At 32.9% G+C, this 12954-nt stretch overlaps 2 protein-coding genes and 1 long non-coding RNA gene across 3 annotated transcripts; 1 reads left to right on the top strand and 2 right to left on the bottom strand.

Annotated features, from left to right (window-relative positions):
- Nucleotides 1-1424: 1424 nt before the first annotated feature.
- LOC129301166 (uncharacterized) lies at nt 1425-2466 on the bottom strand. Its single transcript, XM_054939737.1, has 2 exons — nt 2077-2466; nt 1425-1469 (listed from the first exon to the last, which is right to left on the bottom strand). The coding sequence occupies exons 1-2, from the start codon at nt 2464-2466 to the stop codon at nt 1425-1427; spliced, it is 435 nt and encodes a 144-aa protein (XP_054795712.1).
- Nucleotides 2467-3965: 1499 nt separating this feature from the next.
- LOC129301170 (uncharacterized) lies at nt 3966-4739 on the bottom strand. The gene is made up of 3 exons (XR_008590923.1): nt 4663-4739; nt 4379-4547; nt 3966-3983 (listed from the first exon to the last, which is right to left on the bottom strand). It is a non-coding gene; the product is annotated as an uncharacterized LOC129301170 (long non-coding RNA).
- A 5767-nt stretch (nt 4740-10506) lies between these two features.
- Nucleotides 10507-12062, top strand: LOC129301169 (rhodanese-like domain-containing protein 10). Its single transcript, XM_054939739.1, is given in 3 exon segments — nt 10507-10960; nt 11715-11789; nt 11791-12062. Coding segments are annotated over 3 exon segments (621 nt in total). The 5' UTR covers nt 10507-10535; the 3' UTR covers nt 11912-12062.
- Nucleotides 12063-12954: the final 892 nt, after the last annotated feature.

Genomic DNA, 12954 nt, shown 5'->3' with positions numbered 1-12954 from the left:
TAATATTAAAATTAAAATTAAAACTAAAATTATATAGTAATTTAGGATCTCAGGAACTTCTAAGCTATATTGTGATTAAAGTATTTTATGATAGAAAGAAGAAAGATTGAATTTGAACATAAGCAAGAATAAGTAACATAAATGCTATGTACACCTCAACAGCATTGAAATTAAGAACTTAAAACATGTAAAAAAAACTTCCAACTAGAGTTTTCAAGAATCAATCATGGTAGATACTATCAAGAAACAGGGAGAACAAGCTAAGGAAAAAGAGATTGGACCAATTAAAAATATTACAGAAAGACCTAAAAGAAAAATTGGTTCAAGGCTGACCCCCCACAAAATACATTTATTCTAGTTCTGTGATCAGACAAACCACTAATACCCTTTACTTGGGGTGCATTAAAAGTTATCTTTTTCCATAACCCACAAGACACACCTATTGGCAGACGCTAGACAGTAAACTTTTGAGGCAAATATGGATCATATCTATTTTTTCAATAATATAAGAAATCTTATCAGAGAGGGGGGAAAAAAAGAATAAAATTAAAGGGGATGATAACTGATAAGACAGCCTTAGATTCCATTAGAGAAACTAAGACTGAGAGTCAACAGGCTAAAAAAATGTAATAAAATTATTAATCATAATTAACCATGTATGTAAAAAAGAAAAGTGAAAAAAGCATGCTCTTGCAGCTCCAACTATGACAGGATTTAATAGTATTGAGTATTAAACCAATGCAGGAAACAGATTACAAGAATTGAATCAAATTATTTATGCTTATAAAAAGCCAACAAATCATAAATTTACAAGAAACCAATCCCATGTTTGTCTGTAAAGAAACTGAAAAGAAAACAATATCACCTCAACTCCTAGATAAGCAAGTATTGAAAATCGAACTTTTGATCCTCCAGCTATTGATATTTGCTTGTAAGCATCAATAATACGAATAAAAGCCCATTTTTGCAAATTATCCTTCTGTTCATCTGCAAGGTCAACAACAGGTGCAATCATCTTTGGCAGAACAACCGAGATGACCTGTCAGAAGGTGCTGCTGATGACACCACACTATTTACATCCGTACAGCTGCTTTTGGGCTTATCTCCTCGGACCTATCTGTTGATATTGATGTAACAATGTTCAGGGGTGATTTTTGACCAAAACCCATAACTTGTTCTTGACTGGCTTCTTCTATATCAGAGGAAGCCAATGAGGAACCAGCTACAGTTTCTGACAAGGCAACATTACGACCAAAAGAATCCAGGCCAGGTATTCCACTCTCTAAATTGCCCACATCATGGATGTCAGAAGGGACACCTGTGTTCACACTCTCCATTCCAGGTATTTTGGCATCAGAAGATGGAAAATCAGAGGGCAGCATCACATTTTCAGATGAAGGATTCAATCCAGAATGCACGCATTATTATCCACTCCAGTTGCAGAAATTTCTTCTTCCCCCTTGAGATTTCTGAAACATTTTTGTATTAAAATCTTAGTCCAAATGTTTCTTCTCAGAAAGAGAGGGGTTGGAGTGGAGGAGAAAAGTAAAGTCATCACATATGCAAGGTAATGGAAGTGAATTAAAAGATAAAAGAAAAGATGACGGAAACTAAAGCAGTATGGGATTCTTAAGTCAACAATCAATAGTATGGGATGCTCTATTATATCAGGACTTAAGTGGGTTAGATCTTCCACCTCAATAGCTAGATTTTGAAGAAGGGATTCCATCCCATTATGGTTCCCCTCAACTAGTATCGAAGTTGGTGGTTACTGACTCTGGAAAAGGCTACAGGTGGAGGGTATTGACTAGCAAGGAAGCTGAGTTAAGTGCTGCAAATTATAGCTACCAGGACATCAGCTCTCCGGTGCTGGCCAATTGATGGAAACCAATGAAGTATAGAATGCTTAAGTCCTTCCATAGAGTATTATAAAGAAGCTCTATAGGGTATTTCAGTGGATTGATTTTTCTACCTCAATAGCTAGCATTTGGAGGAGGATTCCCACCCCACTTGAGAGCCCATAAAAGACATAAAAGCCAAAATGAAATACCAAATATAAAAGAATTGTACTACCACCTCATTGGATATTGATTGATTAGCGTCAAGAAGTACAGTTATTGATGGGAATGTACTAGAAAGCGACATTACGCAATCTACAAATGATGATGGATATTTAGCCTTGCCATCAGAACCAGTTATACTAATGTCATGCAGTGGTTCATCATCTCCTTCAGCACTTGGATTATTTGGAGGTAGGTTACACATATTAGCCATTACCACCTCAGCTAGCAAGTCTGAGGAGATACTGGAAATAAGAATCTCCAAAGGTGCAACGGCTTCTTCACCCTGAGCAACTAAAGCACCAAACATTGCAACAAGTTGCTGAACAGGTCCATTATCCACTCTCTTCTTGATGAACGTGGTACAGTTGAAGCATTGTTGTCCCAACACACTCTTGTGCTTCATCTAACTCTTTCTTGGGTTCTGAGACAATGGTTGTCGTTTTGGACCGTTTTCAGGAACATCTTCATCTTCAGCTAAATCACCTCCATCCTGTGATCCTAATCGTTTCCTCCCTAAATTAGTGTGCAATGAATCAAATGAAAGTGATGCTGGTTTTTCTTCCTGTAAATTGTAAAATGATCATATTTACCAAGAAGCAATGGGCCTTTGTAGTATTAAGGAGAATCATTACATGGAATTTGATCAGAATAAATCATCATGCAAAAACTCAACAATCATCACACACTCAACACCAGATACCTTAATATCTAGATCGTCATCTTTCTCTTTCTTTATACTTCCATTAATCTCAGAGACTTGGTGGAACACCTGATCAGCCATCCCTTCAGACTGCATTTCCTCCAGGGCACCAGCTAAACGTTCTCTCCACTGCCAAAACAAAAATCAGTTTTCCATAAAGCTATAATAAAGTAAATATATGAAATGTGCAGTTGATCAGAAGGCACAAACAAGAAATATACACAGGCGCCAACTAATTCAGGAATTTGTATTGATTTTATCCCCTATGTTTTTATAGACTATCAAACTCGAGACAAGGAAAATTAATTATACAACTCGAAACTTGTCTTAAAATTGGACTTGTGCATTATCCCTCTACAAGTTTAATTCCAACCTCAGTCTGAAGCTTATTCCTGTTACACGATCACAGAGACAAGAGACAAAGGCATGCAAATGGCAAATCAGTCTTGGTCAAGGATGGCTTACTAACCTACATGAAAAGAAGTCATGGACTAAAGAAGCAGGTTCTATAGCACACCATACTAATTAAGCATCGTGATTCATCCAAATATCCAATTATGCATTGCTGCTTACAACCAGGTGAGCAAATTATTTTATTATTACACATCTTCCATGTACCTCCACCACTTCGAGAGAGCTTCAGCCTTAACTGAGAATAATAAATTTCTTCATGTAGCATTAAACCATCTTCTGTAAAATGTTGTATCAGACAGATCCAGAACAAAGCATTTTTTGTATGCTCTGTTTTTTCCCCACATCCAATCTATAAACTTATGGTGTAGATGACATAGAATACAATGCGAAAGTTCAATGGTACAAAGTTGTATGTATTTGTGGATTTGACATATCATTCAACGACAACAAGCCTTATCCCACAATATATGAAATATGATTACACATATCACTCAACAAAAAGTCAAAAAAAAAAAAACTTAGATTACACATTCCATTAAGCAGATGAGAACTAAAGGTTAATCTACAACAAGCAAATACATGATAAGATCACACAATCAGGATATTGAGACATGTTAGTATAAATTAAATACCGGAGCAGCACTTGGATGTGTACATTTCAAGCAAGTGAGAAAGGCCTTTTTCAACGCATGATGTACTGCTGTTACACGGATCCCATTAACAACAGAGCTTGACGGTTTCAAACCAAGCAAAACTGGCAAGATGCGGCCATAGAAGGCAGGCCTGTCTTTGCAATCGCTAAAAGGCTGGGAATAGACCAAAGGAAAGTGGAAAAAAGTGAACAATCAAGCAACATTAAGAAAAACAGATTTTCACACAAACAGTGTCGACAGAAATGAATAACTTTCTAGTAAAGACAATGAAAATAGCTGTCAAAGAATGAGTCTTGAATTAAGTTAACTGTTGAATATTGTAAAATGAAGAGGCAGGATGTAGTAATGTCTACAATCTCAAGAGCATCTGTGAAGGCAGAGGCACCTGTTGCTTTCAAACAAAAGTCACTAACTAAGATTGCTCACTATAAGGAGAGTACTAGATGTTCTAGCAACACATACACATGCTTTTTTTCCTCCTTTTAGGGAGAGGCATGCTTATATAATTGCAAAGCAAAACAAAGGTCAAACAGGAAAAGCTTAAATACCTGTTAATTAGCACAACAATCACCGAGTTACTGAGAGAATTCACAGTTGGAAACCTGAGTTGATCAAGCAGGAGACCTAAACTATGACTAGCATCAATTGACAAATCTTTAAAGTTGAGTACAGGATGACCCTTGCGAATCCATGATATGTTAAACTCCACAAGCCTTCCTGTAAATAACAGTAGTGCAATCTATTTGAGAGCTGACATGAAACTTTTAATAATCAAATTGGTCCAGCCTTCTTATTCAAGTCTTATGAGGATGAGCAAACCCCAATGTAATACCTTGATGAGGAGGGGGCTCTGAGGAACCATTTGGATCTGGTGTGTATAGAAGAATAACTGCTCCAACAAACTTCAGGCCAGCAACTTTGCACCACCACTACCATGCTTTTAAAGATTTTACAGATCACAGGTATCAGACCATAAACCAAAAAGTGACCGCTTGAGGTTAAAAGTATTGTTACTTACTTGAAAAGCAAGTGAGTGTACTTTGTCTTTGAACTTTAACATCCATGTCCATGCAGATTCAAGTGCAATGTCCAGATCACTTGAGTATAAACCCTAGAACATTATGATCATAAGTTAAAAAGTAATCTAGAAATAGAATAAGTTCAAAGATGAGAAAGAGGTAAGACCATAGAAAGACAAATTCAGTAAGACAAATAAAAATGCAAAAATTAAGTTGTATTTAATGGCTTTAAGGATAAATAAATCAAGACCCCAATAGTATATATTGCTATTACCACCCCCTTCCCCTCCCCCCTCCTCACATTTCCTTATTTATAACTACAATTTGTTCTCACCAGTCATTAGTCAATTTTTTTCTTTGGTAAAACACCATTCAAAATTTTATTAAGGCTTTTATGTGCCCTGTTCACTACTTAAGCTAGAATGTTGACTGTTGATAGAAATTGGATAACATATATGGCTAGATATTTAAGTATAAAGATTTTGAACCTTGAATCGAGCAACTATCTTCCAGCTGTAACAATGTCTAACAAAATCATGTAATATTACAGGCATTTGCACGCACACATCATAGAACAAAATATAGTAATTTTACCAACCAAATATGAGTTTAATTCTATTAGATAAGAATATAAGCATGCCAGGGACTTATGTCATCAAATCAAGGAATACAATAAGGGGGAAAAAACAAAAATGAAATGAATTAAAGATAGGAATTAGTAGATTCAGTATTAAAACTATAACACCTGTATTGCAATTTTCTCAAGAGTGGAATGAAATAAATCAATTCCGCATGATATAGCTTGACGAACAACAGCGGGTGTATCATCATCCAAAACAGCAATGAGCACCGGTATAATATCAGGCAAGAACTCTGTGTTTTTAGATCCAATTTCACCAAGCATCCTGCAGTTCAAGAAAAGAGGGGCATCTTTGAATCTAAGACTCTAAGTCAAAAGGCACACACACAGAGTCAAGAGTCCACCAGTAAATGTTGAATTGAGTTCTGTGGCCATCTTAGCGCCAAAGAGACCGGAAAGTTAAAATAGAAAACAAAAAATGAAAAGCCACACACAGATGTTGGTATCCATCAACCAATGTACGGGCGGACAAGAAATAGAAGAGAGGGAGATTGGAGCAAAAACTACAAAATGCGTACAACATAAGGAAACCAAACTTTTTTTTTTAATAGGATCATGAAAGAGGACAATATTAAAGTACAATGGATGGAAAGAAATCCTCCTTGAAATGGGCAATGAAAAGGACAATAACAGAACAACAGCCAAGCTCAAGAGTGCCATAAAGCTCTCCGATCACTATCTGTACACATAATAAGATTCCTTCACCAAAGGAATGGGCAAAGGAAACGATGAAAGTCCATGAGGACTATCTTCTCCGATGAAAAGACTAAAATTTGAGAATATGTATAAACAAGAATAGTAGCCCCGCCCCACTGTAAGTGCTGGTCTTTGAGCCTGAAAGCATGCCTGACCATAGTGAACCCGAAGCCCAACTCACCTGAACTTTCGTTTTATAAAAAAAAACAAAACAAAACAAACCAGAATAGTCGCCCCTCCATGAACAACTTCTACCTTATTTATCCAGGCAGCCTTCCTTTCTCATGCCAAACATTCAAGAAAGGAAAAAAGAAAAGAAAAGCATACACATTGGTGTATTCAGAAAGAGAGAAGCAAAAAAACCGCGCACATTGGGTGTATGGAAGCTTACTCCGTGACAAATTTGCGAACTGGACTGAAACGATCGGACTGAAACTCGAAGAGACACGGAAGAAACTCGGTGAGCAAAACGGGGTCTTCTTGAGGCAATTCTACCTTCAGTTGCCGCAAGTAATCGAGCTTGGATGGAATGTCCATGGCCAACTTAACCGAGTTCACGAGACTCACAAGCTTTTCCCGCGAAGTGGCGTCTATTTTTCCCACCATTGCCGAAGAAAACGATCACAATTCGTAAATTTTACATGGAAATCACCAGCACGAACCAATCATGTAAGTGTAATCTAGGGTTTGGAAGAAGAGGGAGAAACGAGATTTGAATGCACGAGGCCAGAAACAAAATGCAAGAATAGTGCCCCGTTTTTTATTTTTTAATGTTTCAACTCCAGGAGGTCCTTCAAGTTTCTTCTCTCCCGATTCGTTTGGCAAGAAATACGAGGAATTCATAATTGAAAAGTACTAATGAAATAATAAACACTGACAATAGTAACACTATTTTGTTTTAAATACGCTCTTCTCTCTCTCCCAAATTATAAAAAAAGATATATTCAACATTTTAAAATATAAAATATCTTAATAAAAAATAAATTATATTAATAATTCTTTTTAATATTATATTTTTTTATTATATTCTTTTTCTTTAATTTGTTTAATAAATAAATATTAAATTATGAATATTTTTTAAAAATTTTATTTTATTTTAAAAATAAAATTATAAAATATATTTATTGAATTTTATTAGTATATATAATTTTATTTAAAAGTGTTTTACATAGTGAGAAAAAATGAAAACATATTTTTATCTGATTAAATTAAAATAAATAAATTTTAAAATGTCAATTAATAATATTAATAAAAGTTTTTTATAAGAAGTACCTCACTAAAATAATAAATGTTCTTTAAAAAATTAATTTATGTACTCATATGATTTATTTTATTTTTTATTATAAAGAATTAAAAATTAAAAAATTTCTTTAAAATTATATTTGGAGACTCGAATTTTAAGAAGTTTATATTAAAAAATCTTAAATGGTAACTATTCTTTAAAACTGAAAATTTTTACTAAATTATACCGGACAATATAAATACAAAGTGCTTTCAAAATAATATTTTTTAAAACCCAGTAATTTTGCCAAAATTTTTTGAAACCCGTTCATAAGCATCATAAAAATGATGATAGTTGTAAGTTTTAAAGATAATAAATTATACAACCTTTTAATTTTCGGTTCATATATACATACAAAATCATATCCAAGGACATGGGAAGCATATCTATCACAAAAAAAGTAAAAAAGAAAATCAAAGAATTTTAAGATTTGTCATGCAAAACTAAAGCACCAAAATATAATTAAAATTTATGATGAAAAAACAAAAATATCATATATATTTTTTAAAATTCACTCAAATTGAGCTCCGACGCCAACCAACAGAAAGTGGTTCAATGGCTGACGTCAAAACTTTGGATGGTAAAGTTAATAAATCAACCTTTTTTTAAGGCGGTCAAGAAAATTTAAACTCAAAACTCCTTAACCATTAAAAGAGTTTATTCTTAATCATATAATACTTAACTTTGTCTTTACTTCTCAAGTCAATACTTGTTGAGAATTTAATAGTTATTTGTTAGTTCAAAAATGATTACTTGTTAAAAAATTTAATGAGCATTGATTTTTATAGATAGTTATTTTGTTTTTTTATATCAAAACTTTACTTACAAAAAACTTATATGAACTTGCTTTTTTCACCTAAATTTACTTATCAAATTATTAAAAGAAATTATTAAAGATAGTAACAAAACTTGTCATTTAACAAATTATTACTCGTTAAAGTACTAATAGAGACTTGTCAAAAATTTAAATTTTACCTATTTTATAATGGTTTCTAAAATAAGTTGGTGAATAAATTTTAGTGAAATAACAAATTTAGATAAACTTTTGACAAGTAATTTTTAATAAAAAATACAAGTAAACATTTATGAAAAGTAATGTATATTATTTTGAATTAAGGATTATTTTTATCTTTTAATTTTATCTAAAAAAATCATTGAAACTCTGAATTCAATTTAAAATCAATTATGTCCTTTAACGTATCAAACTTTTTAACTCTGCATCCCTATTAATATCTTTCTTGACTTTTGTTAACTTTAACATGTGGGTCCAATTTTTTTATATTTTTATAATAAAACATTAAATGTAGGTCCTAGACCTTCACAAAGTTAGACTAAGAGATAGAAAGCAGGACGCCCTTAAGATTACCTGTGAGTTTGTGTAATGATGCTATCCTAGTTTGTGAGTTGTTTTTGATGATACAAAGTTGCCGGAGTTTACACAAAGAAGATGTGGGCCCCACATTTTATATTTTATTATAAAAATATAAAAAAAGTATGACCCACATTTGATATGTTGAGAGATAGAATTAATTTTAAATTGAGTTTAGGGTCTTTAGTAACATTTTAAATAAAATTAAAAGATAAAAATATCCCTTAATTCTAAATTTTTTAACAAATTCTCTTTAGTAACTTAACAAATAACATTTGTGAAATGACAAATTTTGTTACTAACTTTAATAATTTTCCTTATAATAAATTTTAGTAAAATAAAATATTCACATAAATTTCTGACAAGTAAACTTTTGGTAAGAAAAAAAACATTTATAAGAATGAGAAAAAGTTAATTCTCTGAACAAGTCCTGTTAATAATTTAACCAATAATCATTAGTGAAATAATAAGTCTCATTATTAATTCTGATATTTTTTTCTTAATAATTTGACAAGTAAATTTTAATAAAATAACAAGTTAAAAAAAGCTTTTTGACAAGTAAAATTTTGGTAATAAAACAAGCAAGTATTTATAAAAATGGGTGGAAATTAATTTCTCTTAACAAGTCATGTCAGTAATTTAACAAGTATCTATTTATAAAATAACAAGTCCTGTTACTATTTTTGACAATTTCTCTCAATAACTTGGCAAGTAAATTTTAATAAAATAATAAGTTTAAATAAGTTTTTGACAAGTAAACTTTATAATGAAAACAAGTAAATAATTATAAAAATAAGTGAAAATTAAATTTTTTAACACATCTTATTAATAATTTAATAAATAATTATTTATGAAATGATAAGTAATCATTAAACTCTTGATATGTATAAGTCTGAAAAGTAAAAATAAAGTTAATAATACATATAATGTTGTATTATGTATTTCTAAGAAGTATTGGTAGCTTAGTGACTACAACTCCTTTTAGTAACTCAGTTAGGTGGTGGCAATTTAGTGGAAGGCAGTCGTAGTTTTGACGATATTTTAGCAGCTGATGAAGTGGAGGGATTTAGGGGGGGAAACATAAAAAGGATAATTTTGTCTTTTCACTATAAATTTCAATTATATTTTATTTTTGATCTTGCAAAGCAATATTCGAATTTCTTTAATTTTTTGTGATAAATGTGCTTCCCAAGTTCTTGGATGTAATGTTCCCCATATAAAATCTACAACACATTTGTGAAAACTTCAACTAACTCTTTGATATAGTTTTGTCTAAAAATTTTACTCCTCATTATATATATATATATATATATATATATATGATGATTTCATCGTTATATATTGAAAAACTTCCTGCTGTATAATACCCTTATTATTATGGGCAGTTTTACGAGTTCCTCGTTCATACTTTGATGCTACCGGACATTCCACTACTCGAATTCGATCTCAAGGCAAGCGCATTGGTACTTCATTAATTACACACGTACACACAACGGGGCAGTCTTGGCACACACAGTGAAAAAGAGAGTAGCCAATCAAATGTTTGAAAATTGTTACAGATAACTCAAAAGAAACAGAGTTAACAAACAGACAAAATAGAAATCTCAGGAAGTCTGATCAGATATCGGCAACGTTATCCCTATTCCCAAACACGTCCCTTCCAAAGTCCGGGTGCTTCAACAACAGAGTGGGAAGAACGATGGCTACAGCCATGATAAGGGGAGCCACAAGGTTTCAAGTGATCAATGCGACGTCGTCTTCTTCTCCAGGCAACGGCAGAAGCAGCAGTGGACGGAAGCTCATCGAGTCCGGCACCGTCAGGGCGATACAACCGAGCGAAGCTTGCAAGGCGATGAGCACAGAGGGGTTTGTGCTGCTAGACGTGAGGCCAGTGTGGGAGAGGGAGAAAGCACGTGCCAAAGAGTCAGTGCACGTGCCAATCTTCGTGGAAGACAAGGATGGGGGTGTTGTGACTCTGTTGAAGAAGTGGGTTCACTTTGGTTATATTGGGTTGTGGACAGGACAGTACCTCACTCCTATCAACCCTGATTTCCTTGCTCAAGTGGAATTGGCCATTCCAATTAAGGACACCAGCATTCTCGTGGCCTGTGGTGAAGGTCTCAGGTGATAATCTAACTGATGTTTTTTTGCTGAAAAATCTAATCTACACACACACTAGAACTAGAATATGATATTGTCAACGGGTTGAATCTAATAGAATGGACAAGTTTCTGACAATATAACAAATCAATATTCGAATTTAGGAGAGTTGCTCAAACACTGTTGTTTCCAGTTGGAAAATACCTGTGTATCAGAGAAGAAGAACTAGAATAGGATTATTATTCACCCTCTTTTGGCTCTTCTTTTATCAGCATTTGAACTCAGAACCAAAAACATTACACTTTGATGGGGCATACCAAATATGGTCAATCAGTTATTATTGAGTAAATGTTTATTAGTTTTTATTGAAATTATGTAATTTTTATTTTTCAAATTTACACAAAATTGTTTTAAAAATAAATTTTACCGAGTTTTCTTCATTTTGTTTCAGCTCTGAAAAACTTTGTCTTTCAAAGGAGCATTACTATTAAATCTACAGTAGCCTATCTAAGATACCACCCAAAAGCCATGGGAACCTCACATATGTGAAGTTTTATTAACTGTTAGTATGACAGCTTCAAATTGTCTTAACAAACAAGAGGGTTTCAAATGCCAAGATATTTATCCCTATTCTTGCAGATTCATTAATTTAGTAATTTGAAATTTTCTTCATTTGTATTGCATACGGGGTTTGTTCCAAACTTGATGCAAAATTATCCAAGCTAGAATCAAACGGAGTGGCCAAAAAGTTTACTTGTTGGTTTTGTTGATTGGGAAGGTCAATGATAGCAGTTTCAAAGCTGTATGAAGGAAGTTATAGGAATCTGGGATGGCTTGTTGGAGGCTTTAACCGTTAAAGATGAAGACTTCCCAGGAGTAGAAGGACAAGAAAAGTTGCAGTATGCTACTGTAGGAGGAGTCTCCTACTACTTTCTTCAGCTGCTCTTATTTCTACAGGCCGTAAGTAAAGGATGAATCACCAATATTTTTTCATAACATGTATTCAAGCTTGTCTAGAAACGTTTGTGGCAATTTCCATGAAAAATAGGCCTTCTTTTTTATGCTAGTTAAGTGTTAATAATTATATTAAACAAAGCATATATTTTTACTTAGGCCCTATTTGATACGATGGAAGAGTTTTTTGAGGAAATTAAAATTAGAGTTGGAATCAAAATCAGAATAGAATGAGTTTTGAAAGTATGTTTGATATGAAGATGCAATCCTAATATAATTTTAATAATATATATATATATTTGAAATAAAAAAAACAAAATGCCCCTTCAGCAAAAATCAAATTTTTGGCTTTGAATCACATAATAATGAGAAAGAGAGGATGAAACAAAAGTAAGAGGACCTTTGCTCTCTTGTATTGACAAAGCTGAACTTGAGCACGGTAGAGAGAAAGAGCGGAACCATTCACAAGGATAATAGTGAGACAAACATTGGATTTCGTAACAGTAATATGATTCCATAGAAATGAGGATGGAAATGGATTCAAGGAGTTTTGATGGAATCAGGATTCTTGAGAATCTTAAATGTGTCATACCAAACATGCATAAGTAAGGATTTCAATTCCAATTTCATTTCTTTACCTATAATTCCTAAATATTGATAGAGGTGGATCGTACACCTATTAAAATAGTTCTAATTCTAACCCTAATATAGTATAAGATCAACCTAGATCATCTCCTTAGCTCAATTTAATTGTGAAATTATCTAGTGGACAAATTACCTAAAAGTTTAGAGATGTTAACTAACACTTTAAACTAAAATGCTAAAAAACTAGGCTAAAGTGTGAATATTCTTTAATGAAGTGGAACCTTAGAGTTTAGATAGTGCAAGAATTATTATCTTTATAAATGTTTATGGCTTTAGTGATTAATTTTTCTTCTTGACCTTTTAGTGGTTCCTTATGAAGACTATCCTGAGAAATATGATCTAGCTAGTTCAATTCCTTGAGTCATCAACTAATGTCCTTAAGTTATTTCTCTAATTTGATTTTATATTGACTAAGTGTT

Source organism: Prosopis cineraria, unplaced genomic scaffold (assembly GCF_029017545.1).
Source record: "Prosopis cineraria cultivar Desert tree isolate PC_DT_omini unplaced genomic scaffold, ASM2901754v1 PC1938, whole genome shotgun sequence".
Lineage (NCBI taxonomy): Eukaryota > Viridiplantae > Streptophyta > Magnoliopsida > Fabales > Fabaceae > Prosopis > Prosopis cineraria.
This window is presented reverse-complemented; position numbering and strand designations above follow the sequence as displayed.

Bases quoted from the DNA above. Each gene is read 5' to 3' on its own strand.
- LOC129301166 (XM_054939737.1), bottom strand. From the start codon at position 2,466: ATGAAGCACAAGAGTGTGTTGGGACAACAATGCTTCAACTGTACCACG. The intron at 1,470-2,076 runs GTGGTAGTACAA...AAAATGTTTCAG, and splicing joins ATCAATCAATATCCAATGAG to AAATCTCAAGGGGGAAGAAG.